Source organism: Urocitellus parryii, chromosome 10 (genome assembly GCF_045843805.1).
Source record: "Urocitellus parryii isolate mUroPar1 chromosome 10, mUroPar1.hap1, whole genome shotgun sequence".
NCBI lineage: Eukaryota > Metazoa > Chordata > Mammalia > Rodentia > Sciuridae > Urocitellus > Urocitellus parryii.
The window spans coordinates 56,405,167-56,432,367 of record NC_135540.1 but is presented as its reverse complement, the minus strand read 5'-3'; the positions used below and the strand labels follow the sequence as shown (position 1 = coordinate 56,432,367).

At 35.3% G+C, this 27,201-nt stretch overlaps 2 protein-coding genes across 2 annotated transcripts in view; one reads left to right on the top strand and one right to left on the bottom strand.

Moving 5' to 3' along the window:
- The window catches only part of Gar1 (GAR1 ribonucleoprotein), a 70,825-nt gene that overhangs the window by 18,896 nt on the left and 24,728 nt on the right, over nucleotides 1–27,201 (bottom strand). Inside the window, exon 6 of the mRNA XM_026410623.2 lies at nucleotides 23,684–23,760. The gene's annotated coding sequence lies outside the window, so the exon portion shown is untranslated. The remainder of the gene's footprint in view (nucleotides 1–23,683; nucleotides 23,761–27,201) is intronic.
- Cfi (complement factor I) overlaps nucleotides 1,916–27,201 on the top strand; it is a 38,211-nt gene continuing 12,925 nt past the window's right edge. Inside the window, exons 1-7 of the mRNA XM_026410622.2 lie at nucleotides 1,916–2,018; nucleotides 12,045–12,324; nucleotides 14,321–14,474; nucleotides 17,131–17,312; nucleotides 19,476–19,589; nucleotides 19,931–20,041; nucleotides 25,023–25,043. Of these exons, the coding sequence (XP_026266407.2) occupies nucleotides 1,962–2,018; nucleotides 12,045–12,324; nucleotides 14,321–14,474; nucleotides 17,131–17,312; nucleotides 19,476–19,589; nucleotides 19,931–20,041; nucleotides 25,023–25,043 (919 nt within the window). The 5' untranslated portion in view covers nucleotides 1,916–1,961. The remainder of the gene's footprint in view (nucleotides 2,019–12,044; nucleotides 12,325–14,320; nucleotides 14,475–17,130; nucleotides 17,313–19,475; nucleotides 19,590–19,930; nucleotides 20,042–25,022; nucleotides 25,044–27,201) is intronic.

Genomic DNA, 27,201 nt, shown 5'->3' with positions numbered 1-27,201 from the left:
AAAGCTGGGGCACTACTTAAAGGCAGTATCCTGTAAGAACAGTGTGCGGTCCTATAGGGAGCAATATATATATATATATATATATATATATATATATATATATATATATATATATATATAAAATATATATGTAATATATAATATATATAATTTATATATATATGTAATATATAATATATATAATTATATATATATATATATATATATATATATATATATATATATAATGTATAGCATTGTATTACCAATAGAACGGATACATGGGTCTAGTAACATGAGGGATAGAGGTAGGAATGACCATGTTTACCATCATTCCCAAAGACCAACTGGGGGCTCTGTGCTTCCTGACCCCAATAGTATAGACACTGCAGGGTTAGAGGTCTTGATCCCCAAAAAAACACACTTTCACCAGGAGCACAGTAAGAATCCTGTTGAACAAATATAACATAAGGCTTCTGCCTGATGCACATTGGGATCCTTGTGTCTAGAGACTAGCAGGAAAGAAAAGGAGTCACTATATTGATGGGTAATTGACCCTTTCCATTCAGAGGATGAGGGCTACTGTAATCACAATTAGGGCAGGAGGAATACGTGTGCAATCTACTTGCTCTGTTGGGGCGTCTCTTATGACAGTAAAGGAATAGTAACAGCAATTTGGTCTGAGAAAAGAATACTACCCAGGGACTTTGACAACTCCTAGAAGAGGTTGTGGATTATACCATAAGATAAGCCATTGAAACCAGCAAAGGTGGAAGCTCAGGGTGAACAGACTCTGGAATGGATAGAGAGGAGACAGAGGATGAGTATCAATGGTAGCCCAATATCAACTGCAAGAGCAGGGCCTATAGTTTTTTCTACTAATTCCCTCTTCTAAGTTTCCTTTCAGGAAAAGAGGGCCACAGGAATTTTGAAAGAGACACTCTTGGAATATGTATGAAAAGTAGATCTAAAAGGTACAAGATTTTCAAAGGTACAGAAATTAGTTTCTAGATCCCTCTTCAAAGAAAATCTTGCTACCTGGCTGTGAAGAGTATGGTTGGAATACACCTCCTCCTAGAGATGGGGATGTGGCTTAGTGGTAGACCCTGATTTCAATCCTCAGCACAGCAAAAAGACACTTCCTGACAGCAAACAATTATCACATCCCTCGGGGTCTTCCTCAGCTACAGAGAACTGCCTCACCTTAGAGTATGCCCTTCCTGGTTCCCACATCAGGTCACCATTATACCCCAAGCAAATCAAGATATAAAGCCCCTTCCATTTCTGCCAGACCCGGGGACACTAAAAGATCACACATTTGCTCTACCAGCAGACCAAAGCTCTTTTGAAGCTGCATAGAATTCTTCCTCTGCTCTCTCTTGCTCATTATCCCACCCTTCCTTCTACAGGTATTGATCCCTAATAATATTCTTATACACCAAGCTCTGTCTCAAAAGTTTTTCAGTGCTTAGGGAATATAACTTGGTCACAACACAATAAACACATAATAAAAGAGTTGTGTTTTTGAGAATTTTGCTTGTATGTTGCATAGTTTTCAATATGATAAAACTTTTATTTTTACCATCTTCATGTCATCAACTTTAAGGAAAAAAATTGAAATTTTTATTTTACAAAAAAAAAAAAAAAACCAAGAAATTTGCTTCCAGTGTAGTTTCTGTCTCTCCAGAAAACAGAAGTGAGGCATTTGTTCTTTAACAAGGTGAGGCAATCACTCTCTTCTGGAGGAGGAAGTTTCTATTGGTCACCTCCTTCAGCTATTTGCTAGGGAGGCCATTTTTGGTTTCAGTTACGGTAAAACTCTTTGGATTTTAACCAAATTCTTTCTGGGTTCAAAAGTACAAATCTCTTTAAGAGAATTGCTCTTTTTAAATATTTTTTCAAAGGTTAAAAATTAAATTCAAAAGACTCTCTGGGATGGACAAGAGTCTTCAGCAGAGACATAGACCCTGGACACCTCCAACATGAAGTTTATTCATGTTGTTTTGTTACTTTTGTGCTTCCACTTAAGTTTTTGCAAGGTAAGTAACTCAGTATTTATATAATTTATTTTAAAGATTATAAAAACCAAGAAAATCTTAAGATCTGATTTGGACTTAAATATTGCATAGTTTGGTTATCAAGAATGCTAGTAGATAGTAACTAGCAAGTATTTTATGCTAATATTTTGTTAAAATTTTTAAGAAAATCATTTTTCATATGCTTGGATAAGCACGTAGACAGTGAACCAAATGAGAATTTTACTAATACAAGGCTATAGTTTACTGTCATTATATTAAATCAATAAACATATACCATGCTTCCTCTATATGTTAGGCATAGTGCTAGGAAAATAGTAAGACCAACCTCTGTTCAATAGCCTTTTAGCAAAGTTATAGAAAGATATAAATATGTCAACATGAGAATAATAAGAAATCTAAATTATATTTGAATATTCAAGAGAAGGGAATATCATAAGATGGAATATCCTGAATAAGTTACTTATGATGAAGTTAAGTCCTGATTAAACCCATCATAATTTGAAAATATAAGTAAAAAATGCATTTAATACATCTGAACACCATAGTATAATCCAGCCTACCTTAAATGTGCTGGAAACACATTAGCTTGTAGTTGAGCAAAAACATCTAATACAAAGCCTATTTTATAGTAAAGTGTTGAATATTTCATGTACTTTACTGAGTACTGTGCCAAAATGATGGAAACTTTATAGACATGATGATATGCCAAAGCACAATATCCAAAAAACACTGGCAATCCAAAAGAGCATTATGTGCCTTGTGGTTGCTTTGGCTAGCTGAGAGCTGCGGCTCACTGCCAATGCCCAGCACTGCACAAGTGTATTCTCCTATATATGACCACCCCAAGGAAGAGTACTGAGTTCTCCTGAATGTGTATGGCTTTTGTAGCATCAGAAAGTCAAAAATTCATAAATTGAACCAAAATTATAAAAGACTTAATGAGAGGACAAATCACAAATGCTAAAGATCAGAAAGAGATTATGGATCATGTGGGATTTGAGTGGAACCTATAGTTCTAGATTAGATTTTATTCTTGGTGAGAAAAAGTGATGCTTTCCAATCCTTACAGCCAGGAAAAGCAGCAGGTCCAACTATAGGAAAGCAGCAAAGTACCAGGTTCTGCTAATCTACCCATCTGATCAGAGGGAAGGCTTTGTGGGCTACTAAGGAAGTTAAAACTGAAATGACATGTTGTGACAATGTTGGGGAGTTGACTATTAAGGTTAAAAATGTTGACACTATTTTAAATATCAATTGGTGAATGCTAGCTTTTGTGGTCAAGGCACTTTGAGATAATATTCCAAGAACATTTTTTTCTTAATACCAGCTTGCAGAAGCAACTATTTAAAGAAAACTAGTTAAGAAATCAGAATTATATAGTTTACATTTGTTGTAACTTCCAAAATGTGTTATCATCATTGCAGTGTTTCACAGAGCAGAGAAATAAATATTCTTTGATAGAAATTGATTAAATAATTGTACATCCATAAATAAACCATTATGTGGCCATTGAAATGATAGATATTTATTAAAATAAAAATCCCTATTACAGTCTTTCTTATTAAAGAAAAAATGCATATATATACATACATATGCATAGATATACAGACATACACAAGCAGACTTATAACTACTTATATATGACAAAATTAAAAAGTTAATGTATATTATAAAATAGTTAACAGTATCTGTGGGTAACAGAATTGCTGGTGATTTTATCTTCTAATTTCTACATTTCTAAATTTCAGAATTCAGAAATTTTCATTTATTTTATTAAAATATGTGTATTTTTAATTAGAAATTTTATTTTTGAAAATAAGAAGTATTTCAGGCCCCTTTTTGATTTCTAGAACAAAAACAAGTTAAAAATAATAAGTTGTAGTAATAGTCACTTATAGAAAAAGACTTTAATATTATTAAAGAGTCTTCCAAAAATAAATCCTTTAAGAAATACAGTTTAAGGAAGGTTAATGTCAAATTTGTGAAAATTTAAGAACTTCTTAAAATATTAATTTATGAAAGAAAGTCAAATTTTTTATACCACCTTCTGGGAAGTAAACACTTTTTAAAAGGAGTTTGTATAGAGACAACCTAAATGTGTTCAAATAGTTTATAGATATGCCTATGTTTTCAAAATGAAATAAAATATGTACATCGGGGGAAAAATTTTTGTTATTCTAAGACTTGGAGGCAGGTTTCTTCCTAGAGGATTAAAAGCACCTCTCCCCTCTTTAAAAATCAAAACACCTTGATAGAGATGGATTAATTCAGTGAGTAGAGTGAACTGGAAGTGAGATAGAATTGAATTGCTCTCGATATTAAAGTAAGAATGTCATCCCACCAGGTCCATTTTACCCATTATGCAGTTTGCTGATTACTGAAATAATGATTTTTACAAAAGATGAAGAGTTTACTCACAGGCAGATGAGTGTGGAGATGGAAAAGCAGGTCTCAATCTGCCTCCCTGAAATAATGTTGGGGGATATTTGGGCAAAGACATAGGGAAAGATTATTGAAAGTTAAGAAGTGACTTTTTCCCTCGGGGACTCCCAAGTCTTCTCTAGAATATTAGGCTTCATTTCACAGGAGCTCAGTTGGAGTGAAGTTGGAGCTTACTGCTAGAGGCCACCTCATCTGAAACAAGGCAACTGATGATGCTTACTCCCAAGTTAAATTGGATTCCAGCAAATTTTAGCTAATGTCTTTTTAAGACTGTTAGTGGGCTTTCTGCCACTGTGACAAAATACCTACCGGGAGGAAAGATTTACTCTGTCTCACAAAAGTTTCAGTTCATCATTACACATAAATTTGATAAGTTTGAACATAAAGTATACATCATGATAACATTAGAACAGTATACACCAAAAGCATAGCCATCATCTAAAAGTTTTCTCTTACTCTTTTTATTTATTTGTGTGTGTGTATGAGAGAGAGAGAGAGAGAGAGAGAGAGAGAGAGAGAGAGAGAGAGAGAGAGAGAGGGAGGGAGGGAGGGAGAGAGAGAAGGGGGATGGACAGAGGCAGAGAAACTCTTGACAAAAGATCTCCCTCTTAGCAAGTTTTCAAGTATACAGTACAGTATTATTAAGGTACTATGCTATACACATCTCTAAGAATTATTCATCTTGCATAACTGAAACTTTATACCCTTTGACTGGTACTTTCCTGTTTCTCAACCTTTGGCAACCACAATTCTCTGGCTTCTAGGTGTTTGACTATTTAGATTCCTAATATAAGTGTTATCAGGTAGTATTTGTCCTTCTTTGTCTGGCTTATTTCACTTTGATTAATGACCTCCAGATTTACCCATGTTGTTGCAAATGGCAAAATTTCCTTCTTTTTCAAGGTCAGCTAATATCTCATCCTTGTATGTCTGTATCACATTTTCTTGATTCCTCTAATGATAGCCATTTAGGTTGCTTCCATGTGGGGGCTATCGTGATTAAAGCCACAATGGATGTGCGTTTTCAAGACCTGGTTTCAGTTCCTTTGGATTTGCCCAGAAGCAGAATCATGAAACCATATAGTAGTTCTGTTTTTAATTTTTTTAAGGAACTTTCATGCAGTTTCCCTATTGTGGCTGTACAACATACATTCTCACAAGTGTACAGGAGTTCCCTATCTTCATGTCTTCATCACTATTTGTGATGTTTGGTTGTTTTGATAATAGCCATCCTACCTGGTGTGTGGTTTTGATTTTCATGTACTTAATAATTACAGATCATAAGCACCTATATCTCTGTTGGCCACATTTTGTTTTGCCTATTTTGGAGAAATGTCTATTTAGCTTATTATCCATTTTTTAGTTATTTACTTTTCTTCTATTGAGTTGTATAAATTTCCTATGTATTTTGGGTATTAACCCCTTATCAGATGTATGGTTTTCAAATATTTTCTCTCACTTGAAGGAGGTAGTTTTGTTGTTGTTGTTGTTTTGTTTCTGCTGTTTAGATATGTTCTTATGGTACTGGGGATTAAACCCAGGGGCATTCTACTACTGAGCTACACCCCAGCCCTTTTTCGTCTTTATTTTGAGATAGGGCTCTCTAAATTGCTGAGACTGGCCTCAAACTTGGACTCCTCCAGCCTTCACATCCTGACCACCACACCAGCTTCCCATCTCGTATGCTGTCTTTCTATTTTGTTGATTGTCTCATTTGCTGTGCAGTAGATTTTTGGTTTGATGTAGTCCCACTTCTCTATTTTGTCTTTCATTGCCTCTGCTTTTTGTTGTCATATTAAAAAAAATCACAGCCAAGACCACAGTATTTCTGTGGTGTTTTTTTTTTCTGGATAGTTTCTATTGATATGTCTTTAAATTAGCTAATCTTATATTCTGCAATGTCTAATCAGTTGTTATTTCCCTCCTGTGTATCATTTTAATCTCAGATATTGTAATTTTCATCCCTAAAATTTCAACTGGATATTTCATATCTCCCATGTCTCTATTTAAATTTTTGGATGTATGAATATAGTTATAATAATATCATTGCCAGCTAAATCTAAAATCTCTGTTAGAATTTTGGGTATATTTCAATTTATTGATTTTTTTTCCTCATTATAGGCCATATTTTACAGCTTCTTTGCATTTTTAGTAATTTTAATTAGATGTGAGATATTAATTTCATGTTTTTGGTGCTGCATTTGTTTTTGTTCCTACAAATACACTAAGCTTCATTCTGGGATGCAGTTTAGTTACTTGGAAACAGATTGATCCTTTCCCCATCTTGCTTTTTGCTTTTTTTAGGTAGCAACAAAACAGTGCTTACTCTAGAGCTAATTATTTCTTACTCCCGAGGCAAGATCCCTCTGTGTACTCCTCTTGCCACTCAAATATACTAGGCTTGCCATTTGTCAATAGACAATTTTGACAACTTATATTCCAAACAAAGTTATGGTTTCCTTAATATATAAAGAATTCCTACCAAAAAAATCCAATTTATACCAACAAAAGATATAGTTTGCATGGGAGAAATAAATAAAAATCTCTTAAAATGTGAGCACTTTCATAGGGAAAAATGCAAATAGAAGTATAGTAATAACATTTTTACATATCAAATTGGCAAAGATAAAAAAGTGCAATAAGGTGTACACTCTGTAGTTAATGGCACAGGAAATAGGTATATATATATATATATATTTTAAGAGAGAGAGAGAGAGAGAATTTTTTAATATTTATTTTTTAGTTCTCGGTGGTGCTGAGGGTCGAACCTGGGCCGCACGCATGCCAGGCGAGCGCGCTACCGAGTGAGCCACATCCCCAGCCCCTAGGCATTCATACATTGATGATGGGAATATAGATTAAAACAATCTCTGTAGCCAGGTGTGGTGGTACACACCTGTAATCCCAGCTATTTGGGAGGCTGAGGCAGGAGGATCATAAGTTTGAGGCCAACCTGGGCAACTTAGTAAGACTTTGTCTCCAAATAAAATTTTTAAAAAGGGGTGTGGATGTGATTCAGTGGTAGAGTTCTTGCCTAGTATATGCAAGGTCTTGGGTTTAATTTCCCAATACCACAAAAACAAACAAACATAAAACACCTCTGTAGAGAGAAATTAGGCAATCAATACCTTTCAGTATTAAAATCGTTCATTCCTTTGCTTCAGTAATTTTACTCCCAGTTAAGTTTGGGACAGATATACTTATCATATGTGGGAAATTATGTATTTGTATAAGGAAATTCATTACAGCATTATTTTTTTATTGTTGGTTGTTCAAAACATTACATAGTTCTTGATATATCATATTTTACACTTTGATTCAAGTGGGTTATGAACTCCCATTTTTACCCCATATACAGATTGCAGAATCACATCAGTTACACTTCCATTGATTTACATATTGACATACTCATGTCTGTTGTATTCTGCTGCCTCTCCTATCCTCAGCTATCCCCCCTCCCCTCCCCTCCCCTCCCCTCTTCTCTCTCTACCCCCTCTACTGTAGTTCATTCCTCCCCCTAGTGTTATTTTTCCCTTTCCCCTCACTTCCTCTTATATGTAATTTTGTATAACCCTGAGGGTCTCCTTCCATTTCCATGCAATTTCCCTTCTCTCTCCCTTTCCCTCCCACCTCTCATCCTTGTTTAATGTTGGTCTTCTTCTCGTGCTCTTCTTCCCTAGTCTGTTCTTAGTTACTCTCCTTATATCAAAGAAGACATTTGGCATTTGTTTTTTAGGGCTTGGCTAGCTTCACTTAGCATAATCTATTCTAATGCCATCCATTTCCCTCCAAATTCTATGATTTTGTCATTTTTTAATGCAGAGTAATACTCCATTGTGTATAAATGCCACATTTTTTTTTATCCATTCGTCTATTGAAGGGCATCTAGGTTGCTTCCTCAGTCTTGCTATTGTGAATTGTGCTGCTATGAACATCGATGTAGCAGTATCCCTGTAGCATGCTCTTTTTAGGTTACAGCATTATTTATAATTGCAAAACATTGAAAACAATCTAAATCCCTTTTAGTACACTGGTTAGACATTGCACTGGTATTAGTGAGTGGAATTGGAGAGTAAAATATGAACTCACATATACATGACTATCTCTGGAAAGACACAGGAACTGGTAAGAGGTTGCCTCAGGTGGGAACTGATGGGTCAGAGGATAAGGGAGGAAATAAAATATAACTTTTCCAGGAACCTTTTTAAACATGTCAGAACATTTTATATATTTCCTAGTTTAAAAAATCAATTACATGTTATTAAAAATAAACAAAGTTTCAGACACTTCACATTTATTACAAAAAAAAAAAAAAGACCAAGAACTAGGACAATGATTTCCCAAAACAATATTTCTAGTTTTTACAGAGACTAGAGATCAGAGTACAAAAGCCCACCCTACCTGCCAGCACATGTGTCTGTCTTCCCACAATTTCCAACCACATTCTGATCCTGGGAGAAGAGGGATACTTATTTTATCATTCCAACATAATAATAGTTTTCAAAAGGGACTCCCCTTTTCAACATGTGTGCCTTTCTGAATCTACATTTCTATATGCTGTACTATCATTCCTCTTATAATTTCCATAGTATTTATCCTAACATTCATTAATTGTTTTACCTTGTATCTCATCTGTGTTCAGTTATTGATTCTATATGTTAAGAACATGTATTAAATACATAGCTGAGAAATAATGTTGGTGAATTAAATATAACGTGTTTATGTTTCCTCAGAAAAAAATTCACAAAAATAAAGAGATTTTTTTAAAACGTGGAAACATATGCCAAAAAGATGATGAGAGTAGAGACAACCACATATATATTTTAGGGGATGGAAAACATATAGATGTATAGCATCTTATTTAACAATCTGGAAAATTGAATCCCTAATCGGTGACAGAAAAGCTAAGAAACAATCTAATTAATACTGAAGAATACCCCTTAAAATTAAAAATTTGTAGTGCCAGTTTTCTGTTGGATGTAAAAGCAAAGTAGACTAAAAAGAGGATGACTAGTTGAAAACTTTTAAGTACAGTTAAAACTATACACTACTTAGCAGGGATAAAATGAAATATAGATAACAACATGTATTGACAAGGATATATGTTATATGTAAAAGGATATGCACACTTTGAAAAGCTGATGGGTTCTTAGGAGGGCAAGCATATACCTAGGCAAGAGAAATGGATGTACATGCCCATACAAAAAAATTATACATGAACGTACATGACAACTTTACTAATAATGGCCAAAAACTGGAAACAGCTTAAGTATCCATCAGTAGTAAAATTGATAAAGTTGTCCCATTTACATAATGGAATACTACTCAGGAATAGAAGTAAAAAAAAAAAAATCACTGTAAATGCAACAACTTGGATGAATCGCAAAATCATCATGCTGTAAGAAGCAAAGCACAAACTATTAAAAACTGTGTCCCATTTACATGCATTGCAAAATCACATGTGGTCACTGACTGGGGTAACGACTGAAGGAAGATTTGACAGAAAGGGACCTCAGGAATCTTGGTGGGTGGCAGATATATTCTATATGGGTGGAGATTTTGTCATAGGTGACTACGGTCAAAATTCATTAGATGGTGTCCTTTAAATGTGGTTTACTTTATATATAAAAAACAATAAAAACAACAAAAGAGCATTTCGAATTTCTTATGTGGATTGAAATAATGTATTATTAGGTATGGAAAGAGAAGCATTCCCTCCCTATTTTTTAATCTGAATGGTTAAGAAGTTGTGGGGGTGTCTTGGAATGGCTTTATATCAGAAGCAAGGCTGCCACAACTGTAATCCCAGCAGCTTGGAAGGCTGAGGCAGGAGGATTGCTAATTCAAAGCCAGCCTTGGCAACTTAGCAAGACCCTATCTCAAAATTTAAAAATAAAAATAAAAAGGACTGAGGATATGGCTCAGTGGTTGAGTGCTTTGTGGGTTCAATCAAAGAAGAAGTAGGAGAAGGGATGGGGGAGAGGAGGAGGAGGAGGAGGGGGAGGAGGAGAAGGAGGAGGAGGAGGAGGAGAAAGGAAAAAAAGGAGGTAGAGAAATGTTGGGCTACATGCAATGTACCACAATCACCATCATATTAGAATTTATACAGAATCTTAAATGTCTGTGCTTTCTCATGTATTTTCCCATTTGATCCTCACAGTTACTCTGTAAGAACATTATCTGTATTTTCCATGTTTTCTAAGAAAACATGAACCCCATCAATGTGCCCACCAGTAATCCCAGCAACTTGAGAGGCTGAAGCTGGAGGATTGCAAATTTGAGGCCAGCTTGGGCAATTTAGCAACTGTCTCAAAATAAAAAAATAAAAAAATAAAAAAAAAAAAAAGGGCTGGGGATGTGGTAGTGTAGCACAGTGGTAGAGCATTGTCTAGGATGTTCTGTTTCAATCCCCAACACCTAAAAATAAAGTGACAGGATCAGAAAGGAAAAGTCACTTACCCCAAATCACAGCCAGTTAGCAGTAGAACAAACTTTTTAATAACGTTCCTCAAAAAGGGAAGGTGATGGACTTTGGTCATAGTTGATCATTTTTTTCCCCATTGTTTGTAGGTTAAAGGTGAAAAAAGAAAAGGGAAAGTGACAAAGAAACCTTAGGTAAAGCTAAATAGCTGTACACTGGGGCTGATAAGATCTGAAACCGGAGATAGTTTTGTTTCTTGTTTGTTTTCTAATGACTAACTATCTAAAATAATTTCACCATACTCCTGCCTAGGGGAAAAAATACAAAGTTCACACACACAAAAAGCTACTTCATTGCAAGTACCAAAGAAAGAATTGGAAAAAAAAAAAAAGCCCACATATATAAAGCATCATCAATTGAAGGAGATGGAACCAGATGACTAGGCTATAAAAATAATTGCTAGAAATTTTTGAGCTAGTACTCCCAGTATATATGAACATATTTATTTCTAAAAAATAAATGCACTGCTGTACAAATAAATATGCCTTAAAAACAAAATTTTAAACACAAAAATAGTATTTTAATAATTCAACTGTTCATCTTTTGTTGATAATATTCATCACACTTTATTATTTTTGAAATTTTTCATTTGATTTTAATGGCATAGATACAATACTACACAAAAAACATCATGCAGAATTCATGGGGAGACATTTATCATTAAGGACATCAGTTGTAAATCTAGATTTCTCATAATATTTTTAATACTGATGATTAGAGAGAAAAGCTGATCTAGCAACATTTATTCAGTCAGCAGCACAGCCCAGGACCTACCTTCAACCCCTACGTGGAGCAAAGTATAGAATCCTATTGCTCAAGGAATTTTCTGGATTATTGTACACATGTTATTTCTAATTCTTACAATAAACTTTTAAAAATCAGAATTATTGCCCTTATTTACAGAGGAGGAAATTCACGTTTACAACAGTAACTTGCCCAAAGCTACATAATTGTAAGCTCTCTTAACTGGGGCTAGAAATTAGGTTTGTCCCATCCTCATCTGTGCAGTGGGTGATCTGTTTTGTTGTTTTTCTTGACTTCTTCATCTTCAAACAGAAGCCTTTAGTTAGTTGCTTAATTAATGTTTATTTTGTGTTTTATAGCTCACTTCAACCTCAGATGCATCTCAAGAGGATCTGGTGGAGGAAAAGTGCTTACTGAAAAAATACACACATCGCTCCTGCAATAAAGTTTTCTGCCAACCATGGCAGAAGTGCATTGATGGGATCTGTACTTGTAAACTCCCTTATCAATGCCCAAAGAATGGCACCTCCGTGTGTTCGACTAATGGGAAAAGCTACCCGACTTACTGTCATCAAAAGAGTTTTGAATGTCTCCATCCAGCGGCAAAGTTTTTAAATAATGGAACATGCAGAGCTGAAGGTTGGAAAAGCCTAGTTGTCAAGTTATTCTGTGATATGAAGGCACTGTATGCCCTTCTTTTTATTAGAAAACACTTTCCTGTGAAATATTATGACAACTCAAAATTTTCTAGACCTTCCATAGTAATTGAGGGGACTAATTCAGTAGTAGCTGAGCTGCACAGTACTTTAGAGTCATCCCCATTCTTGCTTCTACTTGGTTAAAGGGATTATTCCCAGGGTGGTCCTGTTGGTTCAGAACCCAGTGCAAAACTGATATGTAGTCTAGTCAGTCCTCAGCTCCTCCTTTGGACCTTCAGCCTCAATAATTTCTTCTAATATCTGACCCCCAACCCCATCCAGAATACCACTGGCCCTGATTTTCCAAGGGAGCTTGAGACACGACTGACAAACTTAACAGGCCTACACTCCATCAGGGGCCTAGGGCAATGAGGAGCCTGGACCCCACCATATACACTTGGAGGAGTGTTGAAGATTAGGGATCTCAATGCAGGTGCAGGTGCAGCAGCTCACACTCGTATCCCAGTGATTCAGAGATAAGAAGATCATTAAGTTCAAGGCCAGCCTTGACAACTTACTAAGATTCTGTCTCAAAATAAAAATAAAAAGGGCTGAGAATGCAGCTAAGTGGTAGAGTACCCCTGAGTTCAGTCCCCGTTTCCCTGGGGGGTGGCAGGGATTAAATAAAGAAAAAAGATTAGAGATCTCACAGTTAATCAGATTGAGTTTCAAATTCCTCCAAGCCCCAGCTCAGTTATTGACAAGCTGTGTGATCTCTCTGGACCCCAGTTCCCTCACTTGTAAAATGTGAATAACAGAAGTTCCTAAGTCACAAGACTTGTGGAAATTAAATAAAATGATGCATGTAAAGCTAACTCTTCAGACAGTGCTTGGTACATAAGTGCTCATTAAATTTTAACTATAACAACAAAACTGAGGCTCATTTCCTTCTGATATCAAGTTATTACTGATACTTCTGAACTTACAAAGGAATTTTAAAATGTTCTTCTTTTTATTTTAAGAGACAGGGTTTCTCTATATTGCCCAGGCTGGCCTTGAACTCTGGGTCTCAAGCAATCCTCCTGCCTCAACTCCCAATAGGTGACAACAAGTGCATCCACTGCACTGGGCAAAACATTATTTTCAAAGGCACTGTGGTGTGCACCAGCTCACAGTGGCGTATATAATTTTGTGGTGCTGAGTTAAGATAGTGAGGTCCTCTGGAAAAGGAGGAAAATATTCCCTGCTTGAGCCCATTTCTATTATCCATTGGAGAGGAAGATGGCAAATAGTCAACCATATTTTATCAGTGTCAGATTTTCTTCTCTTGAGGTATTAAATGCTTTACGTATTTTGAGAATACATAAACCTTTTCTTTACTTTCATTAATTGTCTTCTAAGAGTGTGGACTTCAGAGTAAGAATAAAGCAATTTCTGTGGTATAGCCAATAGCTTAATTTCTCTTAGATTTAGGTTCCTCATATAGAAAAATGGGGGTAAATATGGGCTTAATCTTGTGTGTGTGTGTGTGTGTGTGTGTGTGTGTGTGTGTGTGTGATGCTAGGATACTAGAGATTGAACTCAGAGTCACTTTATCACTAAGCTACATTCACAGCCCTTTTTTAAAATTTTTTATTTTTTATTTTGAAACAAGGACTTACTAAGGTGTCTAGGCTGGCCGTAAACTTGCGATCCTCCCACCTCAGTGCCCAGAATAGCAGAATTTCCAGGTGTGGAATGAAGCCCACACTTGGCTGGGCTTCATCTTTATAGGGCCAATGTGATGATTTAATGATCTTCTGTATAACTGGGTAGTGCAAGCACTGACACATAATAAGCACTCATAAAAATCATTGCTGATTATTTATTAAAATCTTCATTGTGTCCAAAGTCAATTTGAAATTAGGTATTTTAATATTGTAAAGGCTCTTTTTCATTGAAAGGAAAAAGTGGAAGCTTAAATATTGCTCATCCTTTTGGGTTTTTTTTTATTATAGGAAAATTTAGTATTTCCTTAAATTATGGAAGCACAGATTCAAGGGGAATTGTTGAAGTAAAGCTAGTAGACCAAGATGAGAAAATGTTCCTATGTAAAAGCAGCTGGGGCTTAAGAGAAGCCAACGTGGCCTGCCTTGACCTTGGATTTCAGCAGTGAGTATTAGTAGATTTTTCTCAGGGCTGATTTGATTGTTCCAACTATTTGCTTTTTGATGACCTAATCTTTCTGGGCCTTAGTTTCCTTATTTGTAACCTGAGAAGATTAACTACCCACCTCACAGTATTGTGGTGAAGATTAAATGTGCTCACATTTGCCTAGCACTTGGCATCCTGCTGTGAGCACAGAGCACCTTTAGACCTGCTTATCTGGATTGAACCCTTTGGTGAATTTCACAGTCATTACTGCCTAATCTCTACTCATCTAGAATTATGACCACTTTTTCTCATCCAATAATGTTCAGGTCTTTTCTCTTTCTTCTTTGATCAACTGTCTGTTTGGTCCTTTTGTAAATGGTCTCTCTCATTTCCTTATTGTCAACTTCATCAATCTTTGCTGTTATCTTTTTTTTAAGTATTTATTTTTTAGTTATAGTTGGACACAATACCTTTATTTTATTTATTTTATATGTGGTGTTGAGGATCAAACCCAGGGCCTTGCCTGTGCTAGGCGAGCACTCTACCACTGAGCCATAACCCCAGCCCCCTTTGCTGTTATTTTGTACTTTTGTCCCCTTTATGTTTTTTCTAATTTCTTGAGCTGAATATTTAATTCAATCATTTGTTTTCTTGCTTTCCTAATGTAAACATTTAAGGTACAAATTTATCTCTTAGGTAATGTTTTATCTGTATGCCATAAGCTTTCATAAGTGATATTTATTATTTAGTTCAAAGGAAGTTCAATATATTTTCTTTTTTGACCCATATTCAGTTTAGAAGTTTCTTTCTCTCTCTCTTTTTTTTTAACTTTCCAAATATTCATATTAATTTGCTTTTAGTTAACTTTTTGTTCTTGATTTCCTATTAAATTGCATTGTGGTCAGAGAATATCCCTGTATGATGATAATCTTATGTCAACATTTATTTTTATTTTTATTTTTTAGTTGTAGTTGGACATAACACCTTTATTTTGTTTATTTATTTTTATATGGTGCTGAGAATCGAACCCAGGGCCCCACACGTGCTCTGCGAGCACTCTACTGCTGAGCTATAAACCCCAGCCCCTCAACATTTTTTTTTTAATCTTCCATCTTGCCTCTTGTACTTGGTTTGTAAATTATGCAATCTATTTTTATTTCTTCAGTGGTTAGCTTTGAATTTATACCATAAATCCTTGACTTAGGAATTCCTTACCTTCTTAGGAACCCCATCAAGTTGCCAATATTAAATTCCACCTTATTTTTATATGCACCTGAAGTTAATCACCATCATTATATACTAAGAAATTATTATTATTGTTGCTTAGTTGATGCTCACTCAGATTTACTTCATGTTTATACCAATTTTTTGGTTTGTCCCATCTTATATCTCACATTTCATTCTGGTCTCAATTTTTTTCTTCCTAAATTACACTTTCTAGTTCATTACGGAGAGTCTCTTATTATAAATTGAACCATAGGATACTGCAGATTTAATCTAATGGTAAACTCTCTCAGCTTTGATTCCTCAGTATTTTGTTCTTTTCATGTTTTGTATAAGTTCATGGATAGACTTCTCTGATTCAAGCTAAGGGGGATTTCCCATGCTTCCTTAAGAGCTCATTGAGTGCATTTATTATACTTTTGTAGTATTTTTAGATATTTTTAGGTTGTGAGGTTTTTCAGGCTTTTCAGATTATTTGCTTATCAAAGTGTTTGAAATGGCTCTTGTTGTCATGGAGCAATTTCATGACTACTATTATCATTAGGGATCTGAAATAATTAAAATAACCCTCCTTGTTCACTGTGCCTTTCACTCTAATTAGTCTGATGTTTAAATTGCCATTTCTGTTTTATTTTTTATTCCATTTGTCTACTGCATCTTGGCTCACCTTTTAAATATGAACCTATTTTCCTTGTTCATTTCTAAAGAGAAGCAAGGAGCAACTGAATGTCCTGGAAGAAGAGTTCACCTTAAATCGTCTCTAGGATGTTGGGTAACTTAGGCAGCTTCTTCTCTGCATAAATTCTGAACAAATTCAGACATCCTAGCACTGGTATATAGGTGACAGAATACCACCATAATACTGCTGAGGCTGAATTGAGATGTAGCTTAATGTAAAAGCAAATGAATCTGCTAGAGTTAAACCAACTTAATTTCTAAATCTTAGGCAGTAAGGGAACCAACCAGGTAAGCCTTGCATAATGTGGCAAGCAAAGAAACACCCAAAAGGAACAAGTGAAAAGCTGAGCTAACCAGGCCTGATTATATTTCTAAAATCCTCCAATCAGAGTAATCTATTTCCTTTCCCACAGAGAAAAATCAAACAAAAGAGAGAGTCCGGGAACAATGCATCTTAAATTGAAAGGAAACATCAGGAGTATTTCTTCCTTTATAAGAAACAGGGAAGAGGAGGCCAATGTTTGCTGAGTGCTTGTCATGTTTTGAACCCTAGCTAATCAGTTTAAATTGATAGTTTAGTTAATTTTTGTAAGACTCGCTGAGGTAGTCATATTCCCTTTCATAGGCTCAGAGAATTTAAGTGTCTTGCCCAGTCTGTAACTCATATGTTAAAAATGAGAGGAAATTACCCTAGGCCCTTATTTCCTACTATAAGACTGTATATAAACATACTAATTGTTCTACCATAATGTTTTATTTATTCTATTTGCAGAGGTGCTTTAAGTATTGAAGAAAGGTTTTATATTCCTGAAAATCTCTACATAAACTCCACTGAATGTCTGCATGTCCATTGTCATGGATTAGAGACCAGTTTGACTGAATGTACTTTTGCCAAAAGGAAAATCAAGCGTTATGAGGGTCTTGCTGGCGTGGTGTGTTACACACAGAATTCAGGTTGGTGGAGTACTTGCCTGATACTTTACAACTTCCTTCAAGATTGTTCATACCGTGCCTAAATAAATAAGTCAATGATTGATACCCAGGCATTGAGGCAAATGATATGGATCGTATCATGTTTGGGGAGAGCCTAAATTGGTGATTTTCTCCTGTCATTCCTTATTCCTGTCAAATATTACTTGCCTCCACTTTCCTATACGGGAAGAAAATTGCCGGACACCTCTTTGTTTCCTTGAACACGTGGATTAAAGTTATGATAGCAACACAAGTCAGTCAAGCAAGAGAAAAAAACAAAATCTCCTTCAAGAATTCCAGCCTACCCATCATTATGTACAACTATAATGCACCAATAAAACTATGGAAAGAGAAATAAAATTCCAGCTTATAGGACATTCCTTTAAAATGTTTAAGTGACCATATCACTACCTCAGTTTCCAGGCAGTCATTGATGCTTTGCTCCTCCATCCTGACATTGGTATATTTTTGCCATTTATGGTATTAAAAACCAAAGCTGTATCCTTTTCAGTGCTAAATAAATATATATAAATAAATACATATATTATATAAACAAATAATAATACTAAATTTATTTTTATATATTTATATAAATATAAATATCCTTCCTCAATAGGACTCTTGAAGTTCAGGAAATAATACCAAGAATTAACATATGGGATGGCATCAAATTAAAAAGCTTCTTCACAGCAAAGAAAACGATTAGGAACGTGGAGAACCTACAGAGTGGGAGAATTCTACTACAGAATGTCAGCTACACCTCTGACAGGAGATTTAGAATATATAAAGAATCCCAAAAGCGGGGCCGAGGTTGTGCTCAGTGATGTAGCAGTTGCCTACAGTGTGTAGGGCACTGGGTTGCATCCTCAGCACCATGTAAAATAAATAGATGGAGTGAAGGTGTGGTGTCCATCTAGAACTAAAAAAAAAAAAAAAAAAAAAAAAAATTAAAAACCTTACCACCAAGAAATCAAATAACCTAATCAATAAATGGGTAAATGAACCAGAAATTTTAAAAAAGAGAAATACAAATGACCAATAAATATATGAAAAAAATGTTCTACATCTTTAGCATTCAAGGAAATGCAAATTAAAACTACACTGAGATTTCATCTCACTCCAGTTAGAATAGCCGTTAAAATACAAGGATGTGGGAGAAAATACTTTCACACCATTGGTGGGGTTGTGAGTTAGCATAACCACTATAGAAATTCATATGGAGATTCCTCAAAAGACTGGGAATGGAACCACTATATGTCCCAGCTATAACACTCCTCTGAACTTATCCAAAAGAATTGAAGTCATCATACTACAATGATACATGCATACCCATGTTTATAGCAGTTCAATTCATAATAGCCAAACTATGGAACCAGCCTAGATGACTGTCAACAGATCAATGGATAAATAAACTGTGATATACATACACAATGGAATTTTATTCAGCCTTTAGGAAGAATGAAATTATGTCATTTGCAGAAAATAGATGCAACCTGATAGCATCATGTTAAATGAAATAATCCAGAATTAGAAAGCCAAGGGTTGTATGTTTTGTCATATGTGGGAAGCTCAAGAAGAAAAAGAAAAAGAAAGGTGGGGGCCATGAAAATAGGAGGGAGGTCAGTAGAGCAGAAGAAGAAGACTGGGGAAGGCGGAGGGATAGGAAACAGGAGGTACTGAAGAATTACATTGACCCCAAATTATTTTGTGTACATGTACAAATATGTAACAATGGTGTCCAAAATTATGTACTGTTATAAGGCACCAATAAAAAATGAGCTAAAAAATGTAAATGGCACTGCCCATGTGTCCTGGGAGTGGAGGTGGGTTAGTGTAGTAGCAGGAGAGAAATGCAGGAGCACCAGAGCTTGCCATTTCAGCTAGTGCACCTCCTCCTAACACCCCATCTCAAGACTACAGACTTCCACAGTCAACACTGGTTTTCAGAGAGGGCCACTATAAGCCAGCTTTGGCATTTATTTTCCTTATTGGTCATGTATACTAAGTTGATATTACTAATACATTTTATATCTTATTTTCTTTTTTGAGATCTGATTTATCTTAACAACTCCATTATCCTAAAAAGGAGATGAGGATGTTATGCCACAACTCCATAACTAAATTTCACAAAAATGAAATTTACAGATTCTTCAACAGATGAGTCCTTTCAGTGTGTGAATGGGAAATACATTCCTCGGCAGAAAGCCTGCAACGGGATTAATGACTGCGGTGATCAAAGCGATGAGCTGTGCTGTAAAGGTAGACATAAATCTAGCTTTTAAATCCTCTGATTCATTCTTCTGGATAAAAAGGTAAAAACAATTTTATTGTTGAATTGAAAAGTTTACCTCATTCATTTTATTTTTTTCATTTTTCTACATTTGTACTAGGGATCAAAACCAGGGGCACTTTATCACTGAGCTACATCCCAGCCCTTTTTATTTTGTATTTTGAGATCGGGTCTCACTAAATTGCTAAGATTGGCTTCCAACTTGTAATCCTCCTGCCTCAGCCTTCTGAGTTGCTGGGATTATACAGGCATGCACAACCTCATTCAATTTTAAGAAACGAAGGAATCTCTCCAACTTGTGTTTGTATAGAGTGCCGTGGTGACAGTTTCCTTTGTAAGTCGGGTGTTTGCATTCCAAACAAGTATAAATGCAACGGTGAGTTGGACTGCATTACAGGAGAAGATGAAGTTGGTTGTGAAGGTAATTTAATTTTGTGATAACTTTTCTTTCATTTCGGAATCCACAGATTCTGAAATTCTTTTTTGGTAACATGTTAACATTACTAAACAGTAAGAACATTAACTATTAATATTAACATATTAATAGTACATCAACATATTAATTAACATATCAATTACCATAATATAATAATTAACACATTAATAACATAATGGTAATGATATTATATTAATTAATTAATAATATTATATTATACAATAGTGACAATATTAGTATTATTAATTAATAATAATATCATAATAATAATCAACATGTTAATTAACATATTAGTAGTACATAATTAATAAAAGTAAGAACATTACTGAATGAGCATTTGAAGATCTACCTCATATTTTTACCTAGTAAATATCTACTTGTCATTTCAGAACATTTTATTATAAAAAAAATCTCACATACACAATAAGGATGGTCTTAAAATGGCTCCCTATGGATGCATCTTTCAGCTCAACCCTGATAGTTTGAAATCTTATTCATCTGTCTTCCAGCTTTTTGTTTGTTGGAGTATTTTAAATTAAATTTCAGATATCATCTCATTTCACCTATTTACATATCTAATAATGAAAACACTATGTATATTAAACCATTCTCTCATTAGTATACCTAAAAATAATGGTTCCCTATCATTTAATAACCTCCATGATTCTCTATCAATATTTAATGACTGCCATATTCAAATTTTCCTACCTCAAAAAATGTCTTTTTCAAATTAATGTGTTCAAATCAGGATCCAAAAGAACATGAATGTTGCATTTGTTTTTGACCTTTTCAAGTGATAACTTTAAGGTCTGCTTTATTCTTTAAGCCACCTATCCCATCTCCTCTCCCAATTTTTTTTCTATACTATTGATTTTTTTTTTTTTAAGAAGAGCTGGTCATTATGGGATAGTCCTTATTCTGGATTTACAGAGACTTGGTTAAATGCAGGATTTAATATTTTAGGCAAGAATTCTTAGTGCCTTTTGTCTTCTTGTCTATCTTCTAGTAATGCTAAGATCAATCCCTGGATAAGTTTGATGTCTGCATTAAAATGTTCCTCCATAATCTTTCACCTAACGATTTTATCATACTTAGTAATTGTTGCCTACATACACTTTATCAGTAAGGTCTATAAAATGTCAATTTCTAATTTTAACATTCTTCCTATACTTATTTACTGAAATTATACAGGAAAAAATTTTCCTTCATCAACCATTTTATTTTCATAAAATGTAAAACTCATAGAAGAAAAGCAGGATGATTTTTTTATTTCTTTTTTTCCCCACAGCTTTTATTGGTCCATTGTAGTTGTACATAATGATGGGATCTGTTGTTATGAATTTGTACATGTACACAATATAACAGTATAATTTGGCCAATATCCCTCCCCAGCACTCCCCCCTCCCTCCCCACCTCCCACTGCTGTCCCTTTCTTCTTTTGAGAGATCACCTTTCTTCTCTTTTTCCCTCTTAACCTTCCACCCATATATGAGAGAAAACATACACCCTTGACCTTCTGAGCTTGATTTATTTTGCTTAACATAATGGTCTCTAGTTCCCTCCATTTAAAAAAGCAGGATAATTCTTTTTTTTTCTGTTTTTTTATTTGTTGTAATTAATTATACATAACAGTAGAATGCATTTTGATACATCACACATAAATGGAGTATAGCTTGTCTTTCTTCTGGCTGTACCTGATGTAGGGTTACACTGGTCATATAATCATATATGCCCATAGGATAATAATGTTCAATTCATTCTTCTATCATTCCTACACCCATACCCCCTCCCCTACTTTCACTCCCCTCTGTCTAATCCAAAGTACCTCTATTCTTCCCTACCCTCCACTTGTTGTGAATTAACATCCACATATCAGAGAAATCATTTAGCATTTGGTTCTTTGGGATTGGCTTATTTCAAAAAGCAGGATAATTCTTAAACCTCTCCCTTTATTTATCAAGTTTCAAAGTGATGAGTTTGGACAACCTCAGGACAAACTTAGGACAACCTCCAATGATAAAAATATCATATACTTGTTCTGTATGACACAGACTGACTTTTATTCCCATCAATGCTTTCAGGAGAAAAAAAATCTCTTTAATTGACTATATTCATTCACTTACTCAGTGACTATTAAGTTCCTACTCTGTGTACCAGGTCCTATTCTAAATATTAGGGTTACAATAGTGAATGACATTTTAAAAATACCTGCCCCTTTATGCATCTTACCTTCCAGTGGGTGAAGCAAGACAATAAATAAGAGAAAAAGTAAAATAAAAAAGTACTAAGAAGAAAAGTAAAGCAAGGAAGGAGGGTAGAAACTATTGGGGGTAAGTTTTGAAATTTTAGGTAAGGTAGCCTGAGAAGGACTCACTGAAGTTACTGTTAGAAAGAGGGCTGAGGATACAGTTCAGTTGGTAGAGTGCTTGCCTTGCGTGCACAATGCCCTGGGGTTTGAACTCCAGCACCAAAACAAGAAAACCCTATGGAGGAAATTGTGGAGCAGCCTACAGAAGGATGTTCCAGGCACTGCCACTCACAGGACAGTTTTTCCAAGCAGGAACTTTCCTAGGGTGCTTGAGGAATAAGCAGCAAGGTGGCTAGTGTGACAGATGGTACAGGTGATGGTAGGGAGACATTAAGAGAGATGCTCTAGGAGAGGTGGAGAGGTGGAGTAGAAGGTGTTGAACCGACGAACTACAGCCTGTTAGAGTGGAACAAGGGCTTTGAACAGAGTGAAATGATCTGACTAAATTTTAAATTAAGTTTACTCTGGCTTCTGGCTCTATAAGGAAAAGGGAAGAAATGGGGACCCCATTAGGAAATCATTGCAGAGAAGAGATGAGAGTGACCAGGACAGGAGGGTAGGAACAAAAATAATGAGAAGCAGTCAGATTCTGGATATATTTTAAAGGCTGAGCCAATAGATTTGCCAGTTGATTGGATGAGGGTTCAAGGTAAATGAGCAGTGGAGGGTGGATGCACCCCATTTATGGAACTTATCCATGTTGTTAATGTTTAACAACTGGCTTCAGAAAAGGAGGGGGAGGGGGAAGGGGAGAGGGGGAGGGGAGAGGGGGAGGGAAGAGGGGGAGGAGAGAGGAGGAAGAGAGAGGGGGAGGGAAGAGGGGGAGGAGAGAGGGGAAGGGAAGGGAGAGGGGAGCTTTTGTTTCCCTCTCAGTGGTAGAGTGCCTAGTTTTATATAGCTTTTGCCAATTTCTGTGGTATAATTATTCCATCATGAGGGATTTCAAGCTATTGATATGGAACATGAGCCAGGAAACCCTGGCTGGGTACAATGAGTTCTTTAGACTGGCCCAAAGCAGCATCATCACAACACTGAAGCACTTTCCACTGTTTCCTTCTCTCTCTCTCTCTCTCTCTCTCTTTTTAACAGTAGACATCTTGAAAATAGAATCTTTTTTTTTCATTGCAAATGTCCCAGAACAATTGTCTTACACATAGAAATTAAGTAGATGTTGAAAATAATGTGTAAATAAATGAATTGATATTAATTACATTTGACATTACTTGGTATGCTAGTATGAGACTTACGGAGATTTTGTTTAGTTTTCCATTGAGATCAGCTCTTAAGTGAAAGAATATTCATGACACAGTGGCACATACCTGTAGTCACAGCAACTGAGGAGGCTGAGGCAGAAGGAATGTAAGTTTGAGGCCAGCCTTGGCAATTTAGCAAGATCCTGTGTCAGAATAAAAAATAAAAATAAATATAAAAATAAATAAAGGGCTGGGGATGTAGCTCAGGGATAGAGTACCTAGGTTCAATCCCCAGTATTAAAAAAGAAAATAAATATCCTTTTTAGGATTTCAAATCATATGATTTCTTTTAAAGGATATAGAAGCAGTTGGACAGAAGTGCCTTTATGTTTGTTAAGTTCAGTTCAATCCTTAATAGAGAGAGGAAGAAAGAAAATTTTTTCAGGTAGGACAGTGAATCATGAGGCTCTACAGTGTCATCTCCCTTCTTTATCGTGAGAGTAGTTTGGGCTTTTTCTTTCTCTCTTTCTCTTCCTTCCCCTCCCCCTCCTTCAATTTAAAATGCTAAACTCTAAAGTCAAGGGACACAATTTGTTTACTGGGTGTGGGGGGGAATCCTCCTGCAAGAAAGTAACTACAATATAAAGCTTATTGTCATATAAATTTCTTGAATCAATATCAAAACTACACTTAGTCGACTGTCATTGTTAGTCAGTCCTTCAGTTTATCCTTTGGGATGAGCTGTGCCTTTTGTAGTTCATTAGGGGTCATAATGTTCCACTCTAAGAAAGAGAAGTGAGAGCAGAGATATAAAATTAATATATACATTGACTTCCACTTCAAGTGGCCAGGTCATAATCACTAAATCAAGGGAGGTTTGGATTATATTTTGATTGCAGTTATCTTTTAAAAGCCCCTCTTTTATTAATATGTTAAAACAATTACAAATTTTATATTAAATGGTAAATTTGCTGTTGAGTATGTGTTCAAATGGATCTTAAATTCTAATCTCTTTTTAAAATTCAAGTTAAAATGATTTCCTTGCTGGGTGAAATTGGGGAGTGTTTAAATGCAAGATGAAAATTTTGTTATTCATTATTAAAACTCAAAGTAAGATGGCATACTGTCTGGCTTTTTTTCTTAATTTTTTATAACTAGGAATTATCAGTTGTTATCCTATTTCTGAAATAATGATTCGAGTATATTTTATTCAAATGAAACTGATGTCTTTGCTATAGTGAGTTTTTTTATTTTGCTTTTAAGAGCTGAACATCCTTTAACACAAGGTAAATCTATTTTTATAGTGAAAATTTATATTACAGATGAATATAAGTTGTTCCTTATACATGTTATAATATATAGAGAGATAGTTATATAATAATATGGTGTGGGGTTTTTTTTCTCAATTAAAAATTATCCTTTGCTATGGTAAATATTTTTTATTTTGCTTTTTGTTTTTCTTCAGGCTTCGTACCCAAGGCTCAAGGTAAAAAAAGTTTATTAAAATTTTGAGATACTAAAAAATTGAAATAAAACTAAGGATCTATTGTGTCATCAGTAATCCAACTTTAACATTAGGGTGGCACAGAGGTTTTGTTTGTTTAGTGTGATAAACTTTCAGTCTCATGGACTGCTCACCAGAAAACCATTCACAGTGGACTTTCCCTGCACATTTCTCCTTTGCCAAACACCTTTTTCTCTTACTCTAATTTTTTCTCAAAACCAAGGCAGTTCTGAAGAAATTGACACCAGAAAAGATTTAATATGTTCATTTACATAAGCAGATGTCCCCAAAGCCTCCAGCTCTTTGGGGCTACCCTTTTCTTAAGTATTCAGATAAAATGACTCAAGCCCCCAGCCCACATAATGCCAAAAGTTCATGGTCCTCCTCAGAAATTCTTAGGATTCCTGGGAGACAAAGTAGCTCAAGATTACCCATTTCTCTGACTATCTATTCTCAATTAGTTCCTTCTATTACTTCTCACTTTTCATTTACCGGTTTTGAAGCTGCTGTTCTTTTTCCCCCCCTAATTCATTCATTTCCTTCTTCCTCCCCATCCTCCTTTCTTTGCCACTTACCTTCCTAGTTTTGGACTTATGATTTGACGATACTCCTCAGCTCATTGAACACGATCATCATTGGTTCCAGCCAGGCCCTCTCTGGCTTTATCCCTGTACCTTACTTCCATTCTCCTCCCCACATAGTCAAACATTTTAATGTGACCTAAAGTGTATGTCATTTAGTTTGTAGCTTTCTTATCTAATGTGCATTGTTATTATGAGCATAACATCCCCCCCATTTTTTATTAGTGCATTATAGTTGTACATAATGATGGGATTTGTTGTTGCATATTTGCACATGCACACAACATAACAATATAATTTGGCATGAGTATACATTTTTAACTCATATAACATTATGTTATGGATCTCATATTTTCTTCCTTTCTTTCTTTCTTTCTTTCTTTCTTTCTTTCTTTCTTTCTTTCTTTCTTTCTTTCATTCTTCCTTTCTTCTTGAAAGCATTACATTTTAGAGATCTTTCCATGATGCTATGTGTTCATTTAATCTCTTGCTCTTAAATCACTGCATAGAATACTCTGCCATGATATCAGTTTGTAAAATGTGTATAATGTTAGTAGGTGTTTTCTGCAAGGAACAATTGAATTACCTTCTGTAAAATACTTCTCATGGTATATGGAATATGAATTTTTAATTTGTTCAGTTTGGGGCAAGAACATACTTAGATATGTAATAAGAATTGTCAAAATAAAATAACTGAAAAAAATTCTGACATGTTCATCTTTTACAATCTATTACCCATTTGTCTGATAATTCATGGTGAGATTTGTTGAATAGAGATCCTTGGCTTTTATGTTACCAAAGATATAATTATTTTTCTTACATTTTTCCTTTTGAAGTTTTGTGCTGCTTTTCTAATACCCTCAGCTACACTGGACTTTCCCTACCTTCCTTTTGAGACTTATATAATTCATAAGGGTGCTTTTATGAATGCTCCTGAGCAGAGCCTCTCTTTCCCCAGAAAACAACTTAGTTGTGTGGCATAACAGATATATATGTATGCCTGACCCAAAGAGAATGTGGGACATCTAGGGAAAAGAACTGGGATTGCTGCAGGAAAGTCACATTGCTTTCTTGGGCTATGCTGTCATGTCCTCATCCAAAGTGGAGTAATGTGTTAGATGGAATCTGCCATCTGATTCTCAGGCCAAAGAAATAATAATCCTGTGCATGGAATGTTCTAGAATGGCAGGGTGAAGAGGGAAAAATCCTGAATAACTTCAAGCAAAAGTCTAAGGAAGAAAAGAATTTTTTTTTTTCCTTTTGACTTCTGCATTCCAGATGCCTAATGCTAGCAATACCTAGTACTAAAACCAATGAGATATATTTGTGTACATTACCCCTGTAAGAAGTGCCTTCTTGCCAGTCACGGTGGCTCACACCTATAATCCCAGCAGCTTGGGAGGCTGAGGCAGAAGAATCTCGAGTTCAAAGCCAGCCTCAGCAGTTTAGTGAGGCCCTAAGCAACTCAGCTAAACCCTATCTCTAAATAAAATATTAAATAAAAGGACTGGGGATGTGGTTCAGTGGTTGAGTGCCTCTGGGTTCAATCTCTGTTACCA